The 22,688-nt window shown below is 32.5% G+C and overlaps 1 protein-coding gene across 6 annotated transcripts; it reads right to left on the bottom strand.

Annotated features, from left to right (window-relative positions):
• Nucleotides 1–2,448: 2,448 nt before the first annotated feature.
• LOC133171727 (protein kinase C iota type-like) lies at nucleotides 2,449–22,603 on the bottom strand. 6 transcript variants are annotated; one of them, XM_061306515.1, is made up of 20 exons: nucleotides 22,506–22,603; nucleotides 19,428–19,499; nucleotides 18,745–18,866; nucleotides 18,399–18,488; nucleotides 18,245–18,295; nucleotides 17,131–17,216; nucleotides 16,564–16,698; nucleotides 16,024–16,117; nucleotides 15,833–15,873; nucleotides 15,586–15,615; nucleotides 14,029–14,046; nucleotides 11,996–12,160; nucleotides 11,602–11,699; nucleotides 11,231–11,367; nucleotides 11,054–11,139; nucleotides 10,342–10,429; nucleotides 7,753–7,878; nucleotides 7,543–7,622; nucleotides 6,813–7,018; nucleotides 2,449–4,706 (listed from the first exon to the last, which is right to left on the bottom strand). In XM_061306515.1, the coding sequence occupies exons 2-20, from the start codon at nucleotides 19,484–19,486 to the stop codon at nucleotides 4,619–4,621; spliced, it is 1,800 nt and encodes a 599-aa protein (XP_061162499.1). In that variant the 5' UTR covers nucleotides 19,487–19,499; nucleotides 22,506–22,603; the 3' UTR covers nucleotides 2,449–4,618. The 6 variants fall into 6 exon arrangements, with proteins under 6 accessions (XP_061162499.1, XP_061162500.1, XP_061162501.1 ...); XM_061306516.1 differs by lacking the exon at nucleotides 10,342–10,429 and adding an exon at nucleotides 10,108–10,195; XM_061306517.1 differs by lacking the exon at nucleotides 10,342–10,429 and adding an exon at nucleotides 9,752–9,839.
• Between the last annotated feature and the right edge of the window lie 85 nt (nucleotides 22,604–22,688).

The raw sequence follows: 22,688 nt of genomic DNA, 5'->3' as shown, positions 1-22,688 counted from the left end.
GATCTGTTTGAAATTTGGTTCTCTCAATGAATGAGAAATCTAATCTTTTCGATTCACCTTGATTTGTAGCGGAATTTAATGTCTTCAAAATAAAAAAGCCAACAATTACCGATGATAATGTAATTTCAAAAATATACATGTATATTTTTTTCTTATTCATAAATATTTTATTTTATCATAAAGAGCGGAGAGCCAGGGAGGAAGCTGAAGTTGAGAGTACTGACGTTGACGTTGTTTCTCAGACAACGCAAGAGCCAACACCGGGACCCGCTGATAGTGCTGTCAGACCCCAGGCCACACCCTCCCCCGACACCTTCTGTGGATTTCGTCGGGGATTTCTGTTGTAAAGGATTTGAGCTGTATGCTGATTCGATCACTTCTCAGAAAAAAATATTTATTTTATCTTATCCGTTACTTTGAATACTGAACCTTCATCCATCAAGAAATATTAACTGTTTTACAAAGTTATCATTGCAAAAAGGCCCATTTGGATAAACTCATAAATAAATAAATTCACCCACTACATGAAGAAAATTTATTGAACTCAAGGAATTCGTAAAATGACGGCATCAATAAACATGATGAAATACAACATCTGGGAACTGCAAAACAAAATGAAGTTGTGCTGGATCAAAACTAGCATCAATTCTTATACGTAGTAACGGCATATGAACTTAGAAGAGAGTTCATTTCAGGAACCGTGACAAAATGTGTCCAAATTCGGCCTCTTCGAAGCCATTTATATTTTATACTGCAGTTTCACTCCGACAAGTCGTAATAAAAATACAGAATGTCAATCCATGAGTACACTATGTGAAATATTTATCGTAATAAAAATACAGAATGTCAATCCAGGATAATGTTCATGGGATACATTGAGAATTTACCATGTTGACTACTTACTACATGTATAGAGGCCTGTATTTGGAGGAAACATGAGTCCACAAAGAGTTTATCCTCGTGACTCCAGACTAACAAACTTGAATCCAAGAGTACACTTTTTGTAGGCTTTATGTGCAGACTTTCTGGCGGCAAAATTGAATTTTCTTTTCAATATTGAAAATAAAAATTGGTATGCATAATGATTTCGTATTTATTTATTTATTGTAATTTGTTTAATAAATTTCGCAATAAAGCAAGCTGTTTATATTAGTGATTAAGTTCGCTTTGTCCAGGCAGAGATGATATGATGATAAAAGACAAAAACTCAGTTTAAGGACAAGAGCTATCAGAACATTGTATACGATCTCAACCTCTGAACATTCAGAGAAGTTGAACTACACACACCAAAATTTTAAATGCCTTATACATATAATCGCACATGTTATTATAACCCCCCCCCCCCCCCAATAATTTTGCCAATATATCATATACTATAGAAAACATAGTTACTTTATGCTACAGAACCCTCAGACTTAACGTTTGATGACTTTTTTTGGCTTGTCATGATTTTTTTTCTTGGTACCCCCCCCCCCCCCCCCCACTGAAAAAGTTTGGTTGTGTCACCCAAAACTGAACTTGCTTCCTACAGGCCTGTAACAAACTCAATAATCAGTGGAGATAAACTCCTTTCGGAAATATACAGAAAATTAAAAAAAGTCATGCCATTGAGAAATCAGAATTAGCAAGTCTTTTTTTCTTCTCAATGTCCCAATCTTTGTAACATCTTGCATCGAAGGGTAATTATACATGTCCAGTAAGGACCACATTCAACTAGCCTAGCTAACTGCTAAACCTACCCCGGTATATTGAATGCACTTTATGAATGTACGCTTATCCCTTTGTAGCGATTATGCTAGCATATCTTTGAAGGTCGTAGCTCTACGCAGCTGCTGCGATTTTGAATGTATCCTTGCTCAATTCTTAATCTTGACAACATGGTCTTGAGACTTTGGTGATACAAATACATTGAAAAAGATTAAGATACAGAAGATTGTAGACAACTGCCTGCAAGTTTGATTTGTATTGAAGATAATCACCATCTTTCAATCTCCTTCAGTAAAATGGATTTTAAACAGACCAATAATTAAAAATAAAGTAAAAATAATTGAACTTAGGTCCATCGTCGTCCTTCTATTCACTCATACAACATTTGGCTTTAACGCTAATAATTTTCCAAGAAATCTAATTTGTAATTAAAATGCACACAATTTCAGCATACCTTATGGTATAAAAGTTGTACAGAAATGGCCATTTAACTTGACAAATTACAGAGGAATAATATTTATTCCAGTGAGCATGATCTGTCTTATTAGAGGGTTCATGTATCTCAATTTTTATGCTTCAAACTCGGGAAAAAGTCCAGTAAATCTCTGAACTTCAATGATATGCATTTTTTTTTGTTTTAATACATCTGTGCCCCCCCCCCCCCCCAAAAAAATTAGATCCTCCTGATTTTCTTCTGTTGAACTTAAATGGTCCTTTGAAATTGTACATACAAAAGACAACTCCTGGTCATAAATGATTTATTGTTTGAAAACAGAAGGACAAAACACACACAATGTACAATGTATTTTGAAACTTGGAATATCACAACCAATTGTAACTTTGCACAAAAATAACATACAAATCAAAGTAAAGCAAAACTTATTTGGAATGCCTTTGCGAGTCCAATTTGTAAAAAGTTGGTCATTTTAAACAAAACTAATCAAACAGTATGTAAATAACCTAGTTTGTACATTAAAAGATCATCAATGAATCTTTGATGGAAAAATTTGTTCCAATGGTTGCAATTTAATGGACAAAAAGAGCTTTAAGTCATCACATCTATCCTTAAATCATTAAACCGCAAGTATTTTAAATTGTACACTCAATGCGTAATGTTGGATATGTTCTGTACAAAAAATATAAATTATTTAAAAAAAAAAAAAATCGAGTAAAACACAGTCAAATCACTGTATGAACAATTCATTAATTACATACATAAATAATTAAATGACTGTTAAATATAGGTTGGATAGGCAGTACATGTATAAAATTAAATAAACTCCCTTAAAAAATCCACAGGTTTTTTCAATGGAAGACAATAATAGTGATAATAATAATAATTGTATACTGTAGATGTTATTTTACAGATTTTGATTTAGTATTAATGACTTGACCCAATATTACATGTACATAAAATATGACCTACAGTATTTCCTATAGCTATTGGACATAATATTAAGTTGATATACTGTAAACAACTGACTATTGGACATAATGTTGAGTTGATATACTGTAAACAATTAACTATTGGACATAATGTTGAGTTGATATACTGTAAACAATTGACTATTGGACATAATGTTAAGTTGATATACTGTAAACAATTAACTATTGGACATAATATTAAGTTGATATGTAACAATGAAATTTATATCTTAGTAGATCTTGTGCTTTCTCTCAAATGTGAGATTAACAGTTTAGACAATTAAAAAGAAAGTTAACGAAAATGAAAATTTAAATAATATTATTCCTTCCCAAAATCTGCCTTGATCAAGTTTAGGAAACAGCAGAAAAAAAGGTTAAATAAATAAAAAAAAAAATCAAAGTGGCATTGTTGTAATGTAGTCAAACAGAAATCCATTGTTTTTTTTAAAAAAAAAAAAAAAAAAAAAAAAAAAAAAAAAAAAAAAAAAAAAAAGCTGTTATAGCATCACTCAAACAATAATGCAGCACTTCTTATGACTAACATAAATAATCACATTGCACTTGGTCTTCAAAAATTGAAATCAAACAACTTGAACAAATAAACATTCACAAATACACTGTACATTGGTAAATAAACAATATACAATACTGCTTCTCTTTACAAAGAAATTTATCTTTTCATACATTGTTAAATACAATAATTATGTATTTTCACCATAGTTGTAGGTGGTGAAAAGTGTGAATTCACAAGATCAAAAATAATGAAAAAGACATGATTCAATTATTATAATATCAGATCTATTAATCCCCTCCCCCCTTTCACACACTATGATTTTGACACACTCTGATTGTGACAAAAACGATATTGTGAAGGAAAAAATGAGTCTACTTTTAAGATCTATAGATAATGATCTGATTAGAAATGTACATATATATTTACAGTAGTAGTAATGCTCTGCTTCAGTAGACAATTAACCTCATTCGTTGTACAAAAATGATACAGAGAAATATTGCAAAAAAAAAAAAAATTTCCACCCAATTCACAACATGGGTCTCTTATCAAAGAAAATACATTGCATCTACAAACATAAAAGTATATACATACAGCGTATCTGTTTCTCTATCCTCCACAGTTAAATAACAAAGAATATTACAATCTCAATGACTTCTATAAACAAACAATTCACCAAAAAAACACTTAAAGACAAGAAATAAGCAAAAACCAGTGTCCTTATAAGATACTGAATCTTTTGGTAAAATATTCAAATGTACAGTTGCAAATAGTTTTTTTTTCTGTAAACATATATCACAAAATGATTAGCATCAATATCCACAATCAGTGATTTACTCTTCACAACCCTGATCTATGCCATTTTCTCACCATTCCTTCCAACAAGGTTGAGGTACATGAAGAAGATTGTCTGGTTCCCGGCTCTTGATACAAAGCACCTGTCACCCTGATTCATGGGTGTGGCTAATGACTCTGCTATACACAGTCCTCGAGTGACATCAACAGGGGGTTCACATACTCAAAACCATCAAACTCAGACTGCTCTATCTTATCAATCACTTTCCTGTGAGGAGGAAACAATGACAACTGAAGCAATTTTGTATGTTTTTTTTTATAGTAATGTTATGAAAAATGTACAGTTCTCTTTCCAATATAAACAAGAAAATTCAGAGAATTATGGTCCTCTGCTTTCAAGGTATTATTGGTTGGAGTACAATGATCAATTGCATATTGTATCTGTCTTGTCTGTCCATCATACTAAACAATGTTTTATATTTTTGAAGAACATGATATATGTTCAGTTCTGGTTCAGAAATAATGCGAAAGGCAGAAGTTTTTGAAAGTAAGACTTCAAGGTCTATGTAGACTATGTTATGAGGTCAAAACCATTGTACACTTGAAGAGATCTTGTCACAGGTAATGCACATTTGAGAAGAGTATAAAAGTCTTGTCTCTTCCATTCAAAAGTTACAGCAAAGGTTTAACATTTCGAAAAGTATGTCAAACTTCAAGGCAAGAGATAAAAATAAATGTAAACTCAGAAAGGTCTTACCACAGGTAATACACTTGTAAAATATGAAAACCTTGTCTTTTCAGGTGCAAAAGCTACAGCCAATGTTAAAATGGAGGTCAAAGATCAAGGTCTTGAAGTCAAAGTCTGGTCTTGTGAAAAGTAATGCACATTTAAAATATGACAGCCATATCTCCTATCATTCAAAAGCTATGGCCAAAGATAAATTTGTTGAAAAGTAGGCCAAATTTCAAGGTCAAGAAGCCAAAAATCATAAGTAAATTCAGAAGTCTTGTCACATGTAAAGCACATGTGAAAATTCATATTCGCATATAATAGCCAGAATTCGCAAAAATTTTACCTTGCTTATGAGTACAATATTACTATCTTGCAAAATAATGTGTCATGAAAATTTGATGATTTGCAGTTTGAGGTGAAACTAGAAGTCTCTGAAGAGACTGTAGCTCTACTCTTCTTACTTAACAAAGGTAGAGAAAAGTAGCACTTGGTGTTGAAACTATGGCTACAGAAATAAATAAAATAATGATGCTTGGATTAGTCCCTTTATGAGTCAAGTTTAATTGCAATTGGACAAAAACTGCAGTAGGAGTAGCCTTTTGTAAGAATTTCCTTGAAATTTCTATTTTTAGTAATCAAAGCTACAATATTTTGTTAAAATCAAAAACCAATATACAGGATTATGTACTTTAGTGAAGTCTTTTTGTCTATGAAGTGTTATTGAAATCGGACCAAAACTGTAGGAGGAATAGCATTTTGAAAGAAATTCTTTGAAATTTCTATTTTTGGTAACCATGGCAATCACCATTCATCGAAATCAAAAACTGATATAGAGAATTATTTGTCTGAGAATAGACTACCTGTGTAAAAAGTTTTACTGGAATCTGATCAGAACTGTAGAAAAAGTATCTTTTTGAAAGAATTTCACAAAAATTTCTATTATTAGTAACCATGGCAACATTGTTCATCAAAATCAAAAACCTATAAAAAGGATTGTTTATCTTAGAGTAGTCCATTTGTGAATCTAGTTATACTGAAATTGAACTAAAACTGTAGGGAGAGTATTTTTTTAAAAAAGAATTTCACAAAAATTTCTATTTTTAGTCCTTGGCAACCCCGTTCATTGAAATCAAAGACAGATAAAGAGAATTGAGTATCTTAGTGTAGTCAACTTGTGTACAAAGTTATATTGAAATTGGACCAAAAGTGTAAGAGAAGTAGCATTTTGATAAATTGTTTACAGACAAACAGACACACAGACAGCTGGACCAACAGATGGACAAGATTTAATGTCCCTGCACTTTTGTGATACGGTAGTAGGGGACAATGAAGCTAAACTCTACGACTTGAGATGGGAAATATACACCTGTATATTTACAACATAACTTTGCACAATTTCCAAAGGTCTATAAAACAAATAATGGACACTCGGGCAAAAGTATGCAGAAAGAATGGCACTCTGATGATTCATGACAACTTTTAAAATATGCTTAGTCTTAACAACTCAATATGCTTAGTCTCAACTCCAACAACTCAATATGATTAGTCTTAACTCCAACAACTCAATATGCTTAGTCTTAAATCCACTTTCTTTATCAATCAAAGATTAACTTACTGATAAGTAAGAAACATTTAACTCACGGATCATCTGGTGTTAGCTGAACTGGTTCATCTGTGAAAGCAGGGTCAAAGTGTTCTAGATCTCGATCAGATTTCAGGTTTGGCTTGTATGGTGGAGTGACTAACTTCTGTTCCAGCTCATGCCATTGAACGGCTCTGAAGAAAGGGTGGGACTGGATGTCATTGAAACCTGTCTCATGATGGCATCCAAGTCTCTCTGTTGGGTTCTGTTTATATTTAAAAAAAACCCAGTCAGATACAAGGATATTAAATCAATACAAGTCAGATTTGGATATCACCGAGCTGCTGGCCATCTCAAATGACCCCTGACTTAGAAACTGTAGAATGAATGAATGGAAAAAGAAATTTAATGAAGCTCTGTTCTCACCTTCAACTACTTCTCTGCTTACAAATAAAAGAAGCTAATGGTTCATGTACTTTAAATTGGTGGCATTTTATGTACAATTTTACAGTATGTCTAAAGTCAACCAAAAGACTTTCAGTTAAAAAGCAATATTTAAAATTAGAATGATCAATAGTATCCTATCAGATTTTAAGAGATTCCTCATTCCTAACTTATACAATTCCACTGATACATTTGACTGGTTCTGTTCTTTATTCTACCCCATATTCTGATGAACTGAAATAACTGAGTAACTCAGTTACTCTAAGTACTAAACTGATCCTGAGTTATGACTTCAAGAAGTGGAGAAAAGTATCAACAAAATAAGATCAAGTCCTCATAAAATACCTTGTTAAGGAATCCTTTGAGGATGGATGCTGCTTTTACAGAAAGTGAGCGGGGGATTCTGATAGTTTTCTCCAGGATAACTGAAAGAAACAATGGCAATTTTAAAATCTTAGAAGTGAAAAAAAGGGAAAGTATAATTTACATTAACTATAAATCATTCACATCAATTTATTGATGGTAAGGTTGAAGTAAAACAAGATTTAGTCTTACTCTGGAATAGGTAATCCTCGGAGTTTTGGTCAGGGTTTTCAGCCCCGCCCACCACATCAAACGGTGACCTCCCAGCCAACATCTCAAACATCAGTACCCCTAATGCCCACCAATCAACACTAAAATCTGTAGCAAGGCAAGTAATATAACATCTAAGTATAAATCACAATTTTACTGAATCAACTTTCTCAGATTCAATCCTTATCATTTATCCTTTATACATGAAACTTATGCTTTTAATGTTTTTTTTTTTTTTTTTTTTTTAACATGTCAGGAAAAATATCGAAGTTTAATTTGACTGTAGGTTTTAATGCATATCAGCGAGTACATAAACTGGAAAAAAAATTGAAGATACAGTAAAACTCGGTTATAGCGAAGTCCTTGGGACCTGTGAATTTACTTTGTTATATCCATAATTCGTTATATCCGTATGACGAATTCATTAAAGTACATATAATGAATTCGCAATATGCATCTTTTCCTTCATATATGACTACCAAATATAGGTTATGTCAGTTTAATATTTTCAAGATATTGAAATTTGTTTTAAAAGATGTAATTTTCTTTATTTTTAACCTCTACAGGACAGAAAATCAGTTCGCTAAATCCATTATATCAGAGTTCGTTATAACCATAATATTTTCAGAGAATTTGTTAAGAATTTCTCCAGGGATTTAAATAACTTCGCTATATCCGTGAATTCGCTATATTCCTGTTCACACTAAATGAGTAGAAAACAATTGGAAGGATCATTCTGAACTGACTAGCGTACATATAAAATGGATCAACAGGAATGATTTAAGCATGAAATCTTAGCTCTGTAATTGTATGTGAGCATGAAAGTGCACTTTTGTCATATACAGTCAAACTTCATTACCTTGAACTCGAGGAAGGGGGGGGGGGGGGGGACAAACAAACAAACTTTGAATCATCTGAGAATTTGAGATATCAGGATTAAAATACATGTACATAAGGACATATTTTAAAAAAATCCTAGATTCTCATACTTTGGGGATGAGAATCTAGGAATTTTATTTTATCATGGCCTAATGAAAAAGTGGTAGGGATATATCCACAGTATTTGAGATACAGATGTTACAGATACTGAAGTTTAACTGTACTATGTTTTGATCTGCACATTCTATGTTTGAAGTGATATACACTTGGTAGCAAATCAACAAAATGCATCAAAATGCAGAACTATTCTCCATTGCTTTTTGTTCATGAAAGATCATGTTAAGCCTTATAATTAACAATCATATAAATTTCATTTACTGTTATGCATTTTTACTTTGTCACAACAAATGCATAAAACAAGGTTCTTTCAAACATGTTTCATCAACTTTCTACTTTAAAGGAACACAACTTAAACATAAACAATACATCCATGCCATACCCCCAACACCAGTACCACTTTATTGCATGTCAGACTGTTTATTAAATATGCATGCCTCTTATTAATAAATTAGTAATTCTTTGATATGTTTTTTAGAAATAGATTTTACGGAACAACACAATTGTACTATGGATTCCAACCCATTCGTTCATAGATCAATAGGGCTTTGATGCATTTAAATACATGGATTTTTTTGGGATTTTAATTGTAAAATATGAAACTTGTATATGAATTTCAGCTTCTTAGTTTAATTTGAAAGATCTGTAGGCATTTTAATGATAAAATCAGTAAAATATATGACCCAACATGTACACTTATCTAGTACTTTTCCAATTTAAATATACATTTTTATGCATAAAATGATGCATGCCTTGTAATAGTATGGGGGTATAAAACTCAATGCCGCAAGCTGTGCAATGATCCAGATCATTTTTCAGGTACATGTACTGTTAAATTTTCACTTATTTTTCTTTATTTTGAAAAAAAAAATTAAAATATTTGGCAATCTCAATGGTCATTTTTGTGAAATGACATAATAATTTTCACTTGAAATATAATCTGGTCTAACTTCATGACCAAGCACGGCAGATTTTTCATCTATACCATAGTCCTCTCCTCGGAGAACCTCTGGTGCGATATAATTGGGAGTTCCACAAAACGTATTGGTTTTGTCTCCACTCCACAGCCCTTCCTGTTAAGGTGAGAAAACACATTACAGAAAAGCAAGAAGAGAAAAAAAAAACAACCAGGGGTGTCCCAAGAGGGAATGGAATGTCACTAACATGAATACATATGAGAATGAAACTATAATTCCTTTTTCATTGTTGGTAAAGTAGTCTCATACTGGACACTCTCCAGATTTCTTTTTCTAAAAGTTTCATAGTCATATCTTTCTGTGAGTAACAAATTTCCCTTGCCTGGGCCCCTGGAAGATTGTTAAGTGTTAGTAAGAAGCTTACCATAATCCTCCCCACGGAGGATTTCTGGGGCTATATAATTAGGGGTTCCACAAAATGTACTGGTGCTGTCTCCAGCCCACAGGCCCTCCTATGGGAACAGGCAGAAAAAAAGCCACATTAATCTCCCCTACCACTATCTCCAGTAGGCTGAGCCCAGGAGTTACCTCCCTTAATAGAAGGAGGAACTGACCCAAGCTCAGACCTACAGGTGGCTAAGCCAAACACAGAACATACCATAATCATGTCCTTGTAAAATTTCTGGTGCTATATAATTAGGCGTTCCACAAAATGTTGATGTAGTGTCACCTGGTCGCAATCCATCCTTTATTTTTATGAAATATACAACATACAAGTTAAGCACAGACCCTCCACCTCCTATTTTATCCCATTTTCTAGGTATCAGGATTAAATTTTAATTTTCACATTTCATCGTAATCCTTATCTTGATATTTCATATAATCCAAGCTGCTTACATGACAATAATTTATAATATTTTGTTGAAATCAAAGTATTGCATAGAAATCTGTTGTGAATTAATCAAGAACATTTCGCCAACCTGACAAGTTTTGCACATTTCAAAATCAAATAATGATTGGAAAAAATATTTTACAGGAGTTTTCACATCAAGGAAGCTCCTCTTTCTTGAAATGGAGAGAACATTTTGCAGACAACTTTAAAAATTTCCTTTTTATGCCTAAAGGAACCTTAACTTCATTATTTATTACAGTTTATTCTAGGTAATCTCAAACTGAATTTCCTCTGGTTATTCTCAGCCATTTCAGATAATTTACTCAGTACAATAATTTAACCTCTGTACCTTTTGTACAGAGAACATTTATAGATTTTGCCAATTGCTTAACCATATTCATTTCCATGAATAAAATGTTTTAATTAAATTTATATATATTTTTTTTACACCTTCTACATTTTCCTCCTGAGAGCTTACCTTACACATGCCATAATCTGTCAGTTTCACATGTCCCTCATGGTCCAGCAACACATTGTCCAGCTTCAGATCTCTGTATACAATGCCTGATAAAACAAAATTTATCTTAAAATCAAACTACAAGTATACACTTTCACAAAAATCTGAGTAGTTTCTGTCACTACACAGGGATATAACCTCTTTCATGAAGGAAATTAAGAGCTAAGCAGATTTCGGCAGAGTAGAACCGAGCATGCTCCTCATGTAACTTCCTCTGTCTCTGCATGTGAAACATAAGGTCTCCTCCACTCACAAACTCAATTACAAAAAACAATCTGCAAACAAAATAAATTTATTAACTTGACTGCATAACATTAAAAACATATCCCATGTAAACCATTCACATAATTTTACATACTTTTTGGCTGCATTCAACATTAATAACTTAACTGAAATATCTGGTTAAACAATGATTTTGCCATTTTGCCAAATATTCTAAATTTACTTTCCTAAAGAAAAGGATAGCACTACACGTATGTTCAAAATTTGTAGTTGATATTTTTTTTTACCTGCTGGGAGTTTGGAAACAGGAATGAAGGCCCACAAGGAATGGGTAATTGGTGGCTGTCTCAAAAACATGCTTCTCTGTCTGCACCCAGTCTATATCCTTTAACACAGAAAAGGCTTCTGATATAACAGTTTTACTGCCAGCAATTTCTAAAATATGTCTGATTTCCAACTTTTGAAAATAATAGTTTTAAACCAGCTGAAATTTCCTTCATTATTCTTTAAGAAATCATCTTACCCTTAACTGTCATGTACTTTCTGAAAACATCTTATCATCTCAATCTAACATTTATTTCAATTTCAAAGATACAATCAGTGTCTATTCAATTCTTCCAGATCTGAACTTTTTCTAATCTTTTCAACTACACAGTGACTTCCATTTATTCTTTTTCATACCTCATCCTCATTGACAAGTTCCTTCTTGATGACTTTCATTGCGTAGACACGTTTTGTACGTTTCTGTTCTACCATCAGGACTTTTGCGTAACTTCCACGACCGATAACTCTCAGAAGTTCAAACTGATCAAGAGTCACTTGCTGCGAGTCTGTTCCATTTGTTGTCTGAAATATAATGAACATTTTTAGTAATATCAAACATAAATCTGTTGATAAGTGATGGAATTTGATTACCTGTACTTATTCATTTTAACAAAATATTTGAGTATTAGTAAGCATTGTTTTACAAATGACAATATACAGTTGAACTTCGCTATCTCGAACACTGATATCTCAAATTGGATATGTTGAAGGGATTTGGAAGTCCCAGTCACATATTCTATAAGTATTTAACTCTCAAATCCTTGGATATCTCAAAGTTTTTACCTCTGTCCCGTCGAGTTTGAGATAACGAAGTTTCAGTGTATCAATAAATTCTTGAATATTTTCAAAGTTCCAAGGTCCGTCCTTTAGACTGAAAAATGTACGCTAGAGGAGAACAATTTGCCCTTTCCAATCTTTGATTTCTGAGGCATGAAACTGACACATATGTAACCTTATTTAAAATGTTTCCTTACAAGCGCTGATACAGAAATATATGCTACAAATTCCTTATGTAAATTTGTTACAAACTGCTTAGGTAAAGCAATGCAATAACTGATAACAATGATTAACAATTGAATAATGAACTCTGTTTCACATGCATAGCCTATATAATGTCACATAGTGCACCTGGACAGGTAAAGCGGTGTGTTATAAACATGGTGTAATGAGAACACAGGAAGATGGCTGGTTATCTCCATCTCATGCAGAGATTCTGCTGACACAGAATATAAAAACTTTACTTTTTAAACTCTGATTCATATTGCACTGTTTATGAAATATAAAAATGTTTTCATTGTCTAGGCATTTTAAAATGAGTACCAGGTAATATGAAAGGCAACAGATAAATGTGCAGATCCAGAAAAATGAAGTATACACATATTTATGAACAAATTTGATCCTTTAGCAGCTTCACATCATTTGTACAAATCTATATTGAAGAACTTATATACTTCTGACAACAATAAGCACAAAAAAAAAACTAAAAATAAATGTGGCCTACAACATCTTTGATACAAATGCATAACAAAAGGATGAAAGGCCTTTACAATCACTTACGGTAAGTATCATACATATATACCAAATAGTTTTTTCCCTTCTACCTACTCCTTTGAAATCTATATAGCCCCAACCTGACCCAAGCACCATGAAGTAAATAAATTCCATGAGGATCTTTCCATAATTGTTTAACAATCTGACCAATTGTCAAGCTGACAAAATTTTATGTAAGTTTAACTTTTAATACCTACTGCTGTAATAGATTATAAAATTTTTGTCCTATGACATGCTCTTGGCTTGCCCTAGAGAGCACAGTTGAACAAAACAATCTATAAAGAGGCTTGACAGTATGTAGCCTTCTAATTTTTGAGAACTGGAATTTTAATTTTTTTTTTCTCTATATCTGGACCCATGTCATGGTTCAATCCTGGCTTAAGGGGCCATCATATAGGAAGAAAATTATTTTTTACAAAATAAGGAAGCTACCATGTACTTACGTAATTTTTTTTTAATCATTTCTGACTCTTTGGCTCATAAGAGAAATATATTCAAATGACTACATCCTATTTTCTCTATCCTTAATTATCTCTCTTTGAAAAAGGGCATGGTACATAATTTTTCGAGCAAACTTAAATCCATCAATTCAGGATGCTTTAAGGCAAGTCTCACTAACATTGATGTTTTACTAATGTAGTTCTGGAGCAGAAAAATTGGAAAGTTCATGCATATATGTAAAATGTAAAGCAAGTGGTCAGCTGAGTGACTGAGATAAAAATTGCTTCCAGCATATGATCTTCAAACAAAATGATAAAAACACAATATTTTTCTGGATCTGTATGAAGTGAAGTGACATAATTATGATATCTCACTGCAGCATCCGACAGCAAAATTACCTGTACTGCAGGCTGGGCCTGGATATTGAAAATAATAAAACACACAATTACATTCCCTTGTTTTCTTACATTTCTCATTTAATGGTTATTGTTAAAAAATCATTGATTTACCATGTACAAAAAAACTTTTGTTTTATAAAGTTTCTATCCTGTATGAATTATATAAATCCAGTATACTCAAAGGGATGTCTCCTTTTTGGATCCCATAAAAAAGGTAAATAATTACTTAAGAATAACATTTTTTTATGATAAATAAGAAAAAAATACTGAAAAATCATACATATTAGACTTAAAATCATTAAGACTAGCAAATGTTTTTTTAAGACTGAAGATGATGTGACGACAGAAATGCAATGATAAACAGGCAGTGTAAACCATGCAACAGTCATTTATTTTTCTTTTTATTACATGGATACATCAAATATTGTGGCTCTAGAGTAGAAACAACACATCAATTCATGGAAAAACTACATGTAATTAAATGGCATGGGCATTAAAAAAAAAATCAATGTTAGATGTAAGTTGATTTTTTTTATCTCGTAATATGAAGCTTAAAATAAAATTTTTGTCATCCCCTCTGCTTGTGACTGATCCCTAAAAACTGTCTTAACACAAAATATTCTTCTGCTGTTATTGAGGAGGACAAAGTTTGAACTTAAGCCTTATCTTCATGAGAGTGCCCACGTAGGAAATAAACTTAATCCTTAACTTCCAGACAGTGCTCACAAAAGCAATAAACTTAAGCCTTATCTTCCTAAGAATGTCCACATAGGAAATAAACTTAAGCATCCTGAACATCCCAAAATGTAAACAGAGACAAAATTTTCTCCTTATAATGGTTGAGCTACGTGTCCATGAAGCTCTACCTGTATTCAACATTCAAATAAAATTTTCAAAATAGCATGCATGCCAGCAGAGGCACCACTATAATAAAGTTTTGGATCGATGTAAATTTAGCAAAATTTACATGGTCAGTGGTGTATTTCCTTTTGGCCACCATATTGGAGGTCAACATGCTCAGATTTCTTCATTATTCAACCAATATAAACTTGTCATACTGGCAAATGAGGTTAGAAATATTGTTTTTCTGAAGAATATATGTTTATTATAGCCTCCTTAATTCATTATTTTTATATTATAAAGATTTTTTTCCCATTCTGCCACACGTTTAAATTTGGTTCATCAGAAAAAAAAATTTGCAATGTTGACCTCCAACATGAAGGGCAAGGCGATTAACTCAATAAATACATCATCCAAAAACTATCTACCAAGTATACACAACAAAGATTCCACACAAACAAGCTAACATCAGTTAAATCATTCAAAATGTTGATATAATAAATGTCTTTTTTTCCCTTTTTCTTTTCCCCTTTTTTCTCTTTTAATATCCCTTTTCCCAACAATAATTGAAATAGCAAGACTATTTCACACCACATTATTACAGCAAGACAGAAATATGCAGACTATCTATATTGCTCTTATCTCATATCTCAAGATATTTTTTCATTTCTTCAGACAACATACATGTCCAAGGGAGATAATAAATGTTCTCTTTACCTCTGTATCAACTTCACTCTCTTCTGTCAACTGTTATGACAATAAACTCTTAATATACAAGAATAGAAGGCATTTCCTTATATATATCTCCACAAAAACCCTTATATAATTACATTAATATATGTATGTATGTCAGCAAAGTAACACATCAATGGTCATTTCAAAAACTTAAAAATCTGTTGATTATGAGAGTATTATTTGAACAGCTTTCTAAAATCCCTCTTAACTTTTTCAACAACAAACTTACCTCCTTCCCTCCAATTTCTATTGAAGTTCCATTCTCTGAAACTGAAAGCAAAACATAGAAATGTATATTGTACTAATTCTATGTCAAATTATATTTAAAAAATTCGCTTCATATTCCACTTAAGATTCAACTTTGAAACGGTGAATGGCTTATTAACAGAGACAGTAGATCCCTGTTCTGAGCTGACTTACGTGTTGGGTGGCCATTAGGCTCTTTCATTGACAGATTCTGAAGTTCTGGTAAATTCCGTTTGACATCCTCTCTTGGTTCAGGTTTAGCTCCAGTCTAATTTTTAAAGGATACAACTTATTCACGAAATACGAGTAATTTAACAAAACCATATATCTTTCACAAAATAGCAGGCAACAGTGGCTGACAAATCCCATTGCCCGATGCTTGGGACTAGTGAATTTTGGGGATGGGCGAGTGAATTTTTATTAACCACTTGCCCGAGGGCAAGTGACTTTTTCAAGAAAAAAAATATAATAAGTCTTAGTTTTAAGTGGAAATGGGCACTTGTAATAATCATTTTTTGTCTTCCTATTTTCATAGTTTATGGTGGGGCAAGTAAAAATTCAGGTAGGGCAAGTGAATTTTGACCATGTACTAGCCCATGGGCAAGAACTTGAAAAACTAATTGTCAGCCCCTGAGACAACCACAATGTGATATTTAACTTGTTTCAAATTAAGACTCCCATTTACTCTGTAGTTGGTTTAGAACAGTGACTTACAATAACTGGGGCTCCACACACAACCTTCAGGTACTTATGACATCTCTTATGGACAGCTATTTTACACTGAATGCACTTAAACCCTTGACGTCCTAATCCCCAGATTCTGTCAGAGCAAAAGGAGCAGAAAGCTTTCTGGAAAAGAACACAGATTTGTCAGAGAAAATTAGAATTCAATATACTGTATACAGTGTTATTTTTGTCCCATGTTATTGTTGCCGTTTCATACTTGCAAACAATTTTGCTCCGTTTTAAATTTGCCCAATCACAATTCTTGCTAAGAAATTATACAGTGTTTTTCTAATTCGCCCCATTTTAAATTTGCCCACCTGTGAGTAGGGAGAAAGGGGTCAAAATAAAACAGGAGCAAAAACTTCCCTGTATACAGTATGTGATCAGAAGTCTCTGTTGAGACTGTAGCTTACTGGTTTTGGCTTGAATAACTTTGGATAGAAAAGGAAATAAGTGCTCAAAACATATTAAATTGAATTATTTCAAAATAAACAAATTATACTGGATTATTTCAAAATAATTTTTTAAAAAAATTTATCTTTCTATAATTATTACCTTGGAGAAACGTTTTGCTTGAAAGAGATGTCCATTAATCCTATACAATTTTCTCCATCTTCTTGCACCTTTTCTGTACATATTTCCTTTTGTAAAGAGGTCAAATTAACAATATTTAAATGAGTGCTGAATAATTAATGCAAATAATTCATAACAAGAAGTCTGTGAGCTAGTGCTCACTAATAATACCCCGCTCTGATGTGAATACATAAGTTCAGTTATGGACAGACACAGTGATAATCAGGAAATTGACATCAGATTTGTACATAAATGGTTCCCAAGATATAACATGCCTAAACAAAGAGTGTGTTAAAATTTCAAGCATCTGTGATGAGTAGTTGCTGAGAAAACTGCCACCCAAATTTGTTATGTATGGTACGGACAGACGCACGGATAAACAGGAAGTTGACATTGGATTCATACAAAAATGATTCCCACCATATGGCATGCCTAAACAAAGAATGTGCTAAAGTTTCAAGCATCAGCGATGAGTAGTTGCTGAGAAAACTGTGACCAAAATTTGTTATGTATGGTAGGGACAGATGCACAGATAAACAGGAAGTTGACATCAGATTCATACAAATATGAATCCCATCATATGGCATGCCTAAACAAAGGGTGTGCTAACATTTCAAGCATCTGCGATGAGTAGTTGCTGAAAAAAATGCGACCAAAATTTGTTATGTATGGTATGAACAAATGCACGGATAAACAGGAAGTTGAAATCAGATTTGTACAAAAATGAATCCCACTATATGGCATGCCTAAACAAAGGGTCTGCTAAAATTTCAAGCATCTGCAATGAGCAGTTGCTGAGAAAACTGCGAAAATTTGTTATGTATGCTATGGACAGAGGCACGGATAAACAGGAAGTTGACATCAGATTCGTACAAAAATGAATCCCACCATATGGAATGCCTAAACAAAGGTTGTGCTAAAATTTCAAGCATCTGCAATGAGTAGTTGCTGAGAAAACTGCAACTAAAATTTGTTATGGACAGACAGACAGACAGACACACAAGGGTAAAACAGTATACCCCCCTCTCCTTCGGAGCGGGGGTATAATAATTATTCATGAATTAAAAATGTTTGTATCTTCACATCAAAAACTTACTGTCTTCTCCTCTGCATGGCATCCCCGGTCTCTCCGGTACGTTAGGAAAGACTGAAATGACAGAATGAAAGAGGAAAATTACAAATAATGTAATGTGTATATAATTGTTTAACAATCAAGCTTAAGTAAGTGTCATAAGTGAAATCCAACCTACCATGGAGGGTCAGTTCTGAGTCTTTGTTCAGATCGTATAGGCGAATAGCCTCATTCAGCTCTACCTGGGAGGATATGGTACAGGGATCACCTGTAAAATAAAGGTATAAAGGTATAGAATACACTGTAAAATTAAAGGTATAGAATAGACTGTAAAATAAACATAAGCATGTACAGAATGCTGTAAAATAAAGGCTATATGTGAATCTATTGACAATGAATACTTAATAAAATTTAATTTCTCATTAATATATGAATTTTGCATCAATTTCAATGACAAAAACTTGAATAAAAGATTTTCTTTCCATACTTAAAAAAAAAAAGAAGCAACCAAATTAATGGCTCACCTTCTTCATCCAGCCATTTGACTGTAAATGGTTGCTGATCATCAAATTTACATATGTCTTTTATCTCCAGACAGAAATCTGCATAGGCTATGTCTGGTCCGATACTTGTGATGAGAATGTCTCTGTAAATTGCATATTATTTTCTATATCTTAGAGAAAAAAAATTAATTGTAATTTTGTATAAAACTTCACTGAGTTGACCTTTTGACCTTTAAAAAGCACTGCTAGCATAGTTGTTTATCTTTGTATTCACTGTCATATCAAATCCAAAATATACACACAATTTAGAAATAAACACATATGACCATTCCTTAAATGGAAATATTAGCAAAACTTTTACTTGATTGTATCTAAAACTGACTGGGGATTTTTAACATGACCCCAAGTATCTCCCAACCCCAGCTCTCTGAGTGGAACTGTCCAGAATACACATTACATATTGAAGCTTTTTCAATATTAATTATCTCTCATCAAACAGCTGGAATCCTTTTCAATCAAGATTGGTTTGTCCACTCAAGCTAATATTTTAAAAAATTTTAAATTATTGGGTGTTTTCAGACATTCAGAATAAAGATGATAAAGATACCCCCCCCCTTTTTGTTATATAAGGTGACAGTAGAAATAAAATAATATTCCTTTTAAGAATTCAATTTTTCATATGAAAAGTTCAGTTTTACACTCACCCATTATATCCAACTTTCATGCGCACTGCATCATGATCCTCATTCTCCTGTATTGGCATCCTGGCAAGATGTCTGCAAAATAAAGGTGAAATTATCTTGTCTGCAGGCTAAAAGAACAATATTGATTTTTTATTACTTAAGAGTTCTTATGAGAGCAGTTAAATGAAATGTTCTTGAAAACATGTACATTGTAATATTATATAGGAGATTGCAGAATGTATAATTGATAGTTTATCCTAAAACTGCTGACTCCCCGTCTGATACTCTTCAAAAAAAAAAAAAAAAAAAAAAAAAAAAAAGGAGGGGGAAAAAGAGAGAAAACAAAAAGAAACAGCTCAAGCTTTAGCACTGCCAGATTTTTTGCTTCTTTTTAACAAAAAAGGATAGAAAATAAGTAAAAGAAATTTTGGCTTTAAAATTCATTTTAAAAAATAAATTCCTTTTCAAATTGTTGCAAATATTCATACTTTTAAAGTAGGAAAAGCTTTAAGAACTCTGTTTGCAGTTGTCAACCCATAATTTTTATAGTGGGTAGGTAGGTAGGCTTATTATCCTCATTAAAAAGACTATTTTACTTGGAATAGTTTATTTGCATTGAATACAATACATGTACTGTTATTTGGTACAAGTGAATAAAAAACTAGAAATGATCTTGTCTTTGTTAAATTATATTGTACCAGTAAAGAAAGGTTAGCAATGTTGTCTATGGCATGCAGAATGCGTGTCTTCCCACTTACCCAGGATTTTGACAACATACAGGTAAACATGTATTGCAAAATCAACATCTTAGTCTACACCCCCCCCCCCCCCCCCAAATTTTCCCCAGTGATGGTCTACCTGAATTCATTTCCAAACTTTGGTTACAAAGAACTATATACCTTTTTATGAGGGCCTTAAATGGAGTTTACGCTAAAGTACAGTTTATCTAAATCTAGAGCAATAGCATAAACATATTACATGTGGAACAGAGAAAAGAATATCAAACAGAAGAGAGATATTCCATTCATCCTCAATCCTCCTTTGCCCTTGATCGATTGCCCAAATATCATGTGGTTTATTCTGGTTATATTTAATAAAATTTCATAAAATAAAATTACCATCATTCTGGTATGTGTAATTTTTATATTAGATTGTAACATGTAAATCAAAACTCAATTTTATAGGTCTTTGGGTTTTCCCTCAAAATACAACACTAAATAATAATTTTTGAATGCCATGATTTTTACACAATCTAATACTGCTGGATATACTACAGATCGAGTTCTCCAGCATGGTGTGAGCTCTATAATGACAACCTGTAAGAATGGAGGAAATTCAGGATTGAATCTACACATTGTTCAAAGAAATTTTTATGAGTCCATGTGAAAACTTCTAAACTCCCAATAATCCTTTGCAGTGCATAGAAACATGGTGGCTTAAGCATATAGCAACAACTTGCTTGAAAAAAGTTACCGGTATAAACAAGGATTTGATGCAATTTTCATGCCACAAATCAATCACTTGCATCCTCACTAAATGATTTTGCATGCGACATCATATTTTCATCACTTAAATGGCTCAGGTATTAATGATTTTGAAAAATCTGAGAAGTTAAACATCTCAATATCAATGCAAAGGGAGTGTAGATAGTATTTGAATATTTCTTTATCAATCATAAATATTATTAAAAAAAAAAAAGAAAGAATTTCAAGATGCAGTAAATGCAGGCTACAGGAATATAATGAACATTATAACGTCATTACAAGCATGCAGGGCAACATTTCTGAGATGTAGAGAGAGTTGCAAAAAAAAAATTATAGGCAGGGTTTGACACTAAGGCACATCTGACCAACCCAGTCTAGTAAATGAGTGGTCCGGACATGTAAAATGTACATGAACTAGACTAGTTGGTCGTGTTGATAAAACAACTGTTAAATTCCATTTCAGTCTTCCAAATAAATATTCAAAAAACTTTTTAAGAAATTTACTTATTTGTCTGATTGTAAATACATGTGTTCATCAAGACATGAGAATATCGTAAGCTTTAAAGATAATTCAACATGGTAAAGAAAAAAAAATCCCTGTATGACACAATCACTATTTTAGACACAGGCACCTGAAGTGTGCATCGACCCTTCCTCCCCCCCCCCCCAAACACACACATTAATTAAAAAATAGTAAGAGCTTATAATTTTGTAAAAGTAATATATTTTCCCGTCAATCACACCCATATTTCATTTCATGCAAGCAGATTGTACTGTACTTTTTCTCACGTTTAGAGATTGGTCATGAAAATACAGCCACGGCTGTAATAGACGAGTTGTGGTAGAAACAAGCATCGTTCAGTATCAATATTGTATAAATAGTCTGAAAAAATATATTCTGTAATAAAATTATTAAATAAATATTTAAGATAAAAATTTTACTAAAGTTTGTTGAATTATCTTTAAAGCTTACGATATTCTCATGTCTTGATGAAAACACTCAATTGGCTTGTCTATCAAATTCTTGACACGCGCTAGAGATGATTTCAAAATTACCTTATTATAATTAGTGATTATAAGAATTAAATTAGCAGGTTTGGTCAGGGCTGGTGATTTTACAGTCAGGGCTAGTAAAAATTATGGGAAGTAGCCGAACTGATCTAGTACTCGTAAAAGTTAATGTCAAACCCTGATTGAGTCATTGATTAAAAATTATTATAAAAATGAAACTGCGCTCATTTTAACGGTTTTATTTGACATATTACTTATGAAAATAGCAACATTATTCTTTGTAAACACAGGACTGATAATCCATACCACACCCTATTAACTCTCTACAAAGTATATATCAAGAGCCAATTTAAACACATTCCAAAGTCAATTAAAGATCTTATTTTTTAAAATAAAAAACATTTTCTTTGTTCTAATGCACTTAAAATAGTAGAATAAATGACAGTACGTCAATTTTCAGTCTAGCTTCTGTCAAAGACATCTTCAAACACTTGATGCCCTTGTACTGATCCACATCAGTTCTAGCATTTAAATGTCTTGACGATTACATGCAGTGTTTAAATAAATTGAAACAGTTAAACCAGTAACTAATGTAAACACATACTTAAGTTTGATATTAAATGGGTCAAGTTTTGAGCGGTTCAATCACACTGTAATTCCTCACTGCTTACTCAGTTCCTCCATGTTTACAACTTAAACCGGAAGTCACGTGATTACAGAGCATCATTTAAAAACTTTTATTTTTGACGTTAAAAATGCATTTTTCCTATTTAACTAATGCTCACAC

The sequence above is a fragment of the Saccostrea echinata genome, unplaced genomic scaffold (genome assembly GCF_033153115.1).
Source record: "Saccostrea echinata isolate AGI-Se365-2 ecotype Australia unplaced genomic scaffold, CSIRO_AGI_Sech_v1 ptg000054l, whole genome shotgun sequence".
In the NCBI taxonomy this organism is placed as follows: Eukaryota; Metazoa; Mollusca; class Bivalvia; order Ostreida; family Ostreidae; genus Saccostrea; species Saccostrea echinata.
This window is presented reverse-complemented; position numbering and strand designations above follow the sequence as displayed.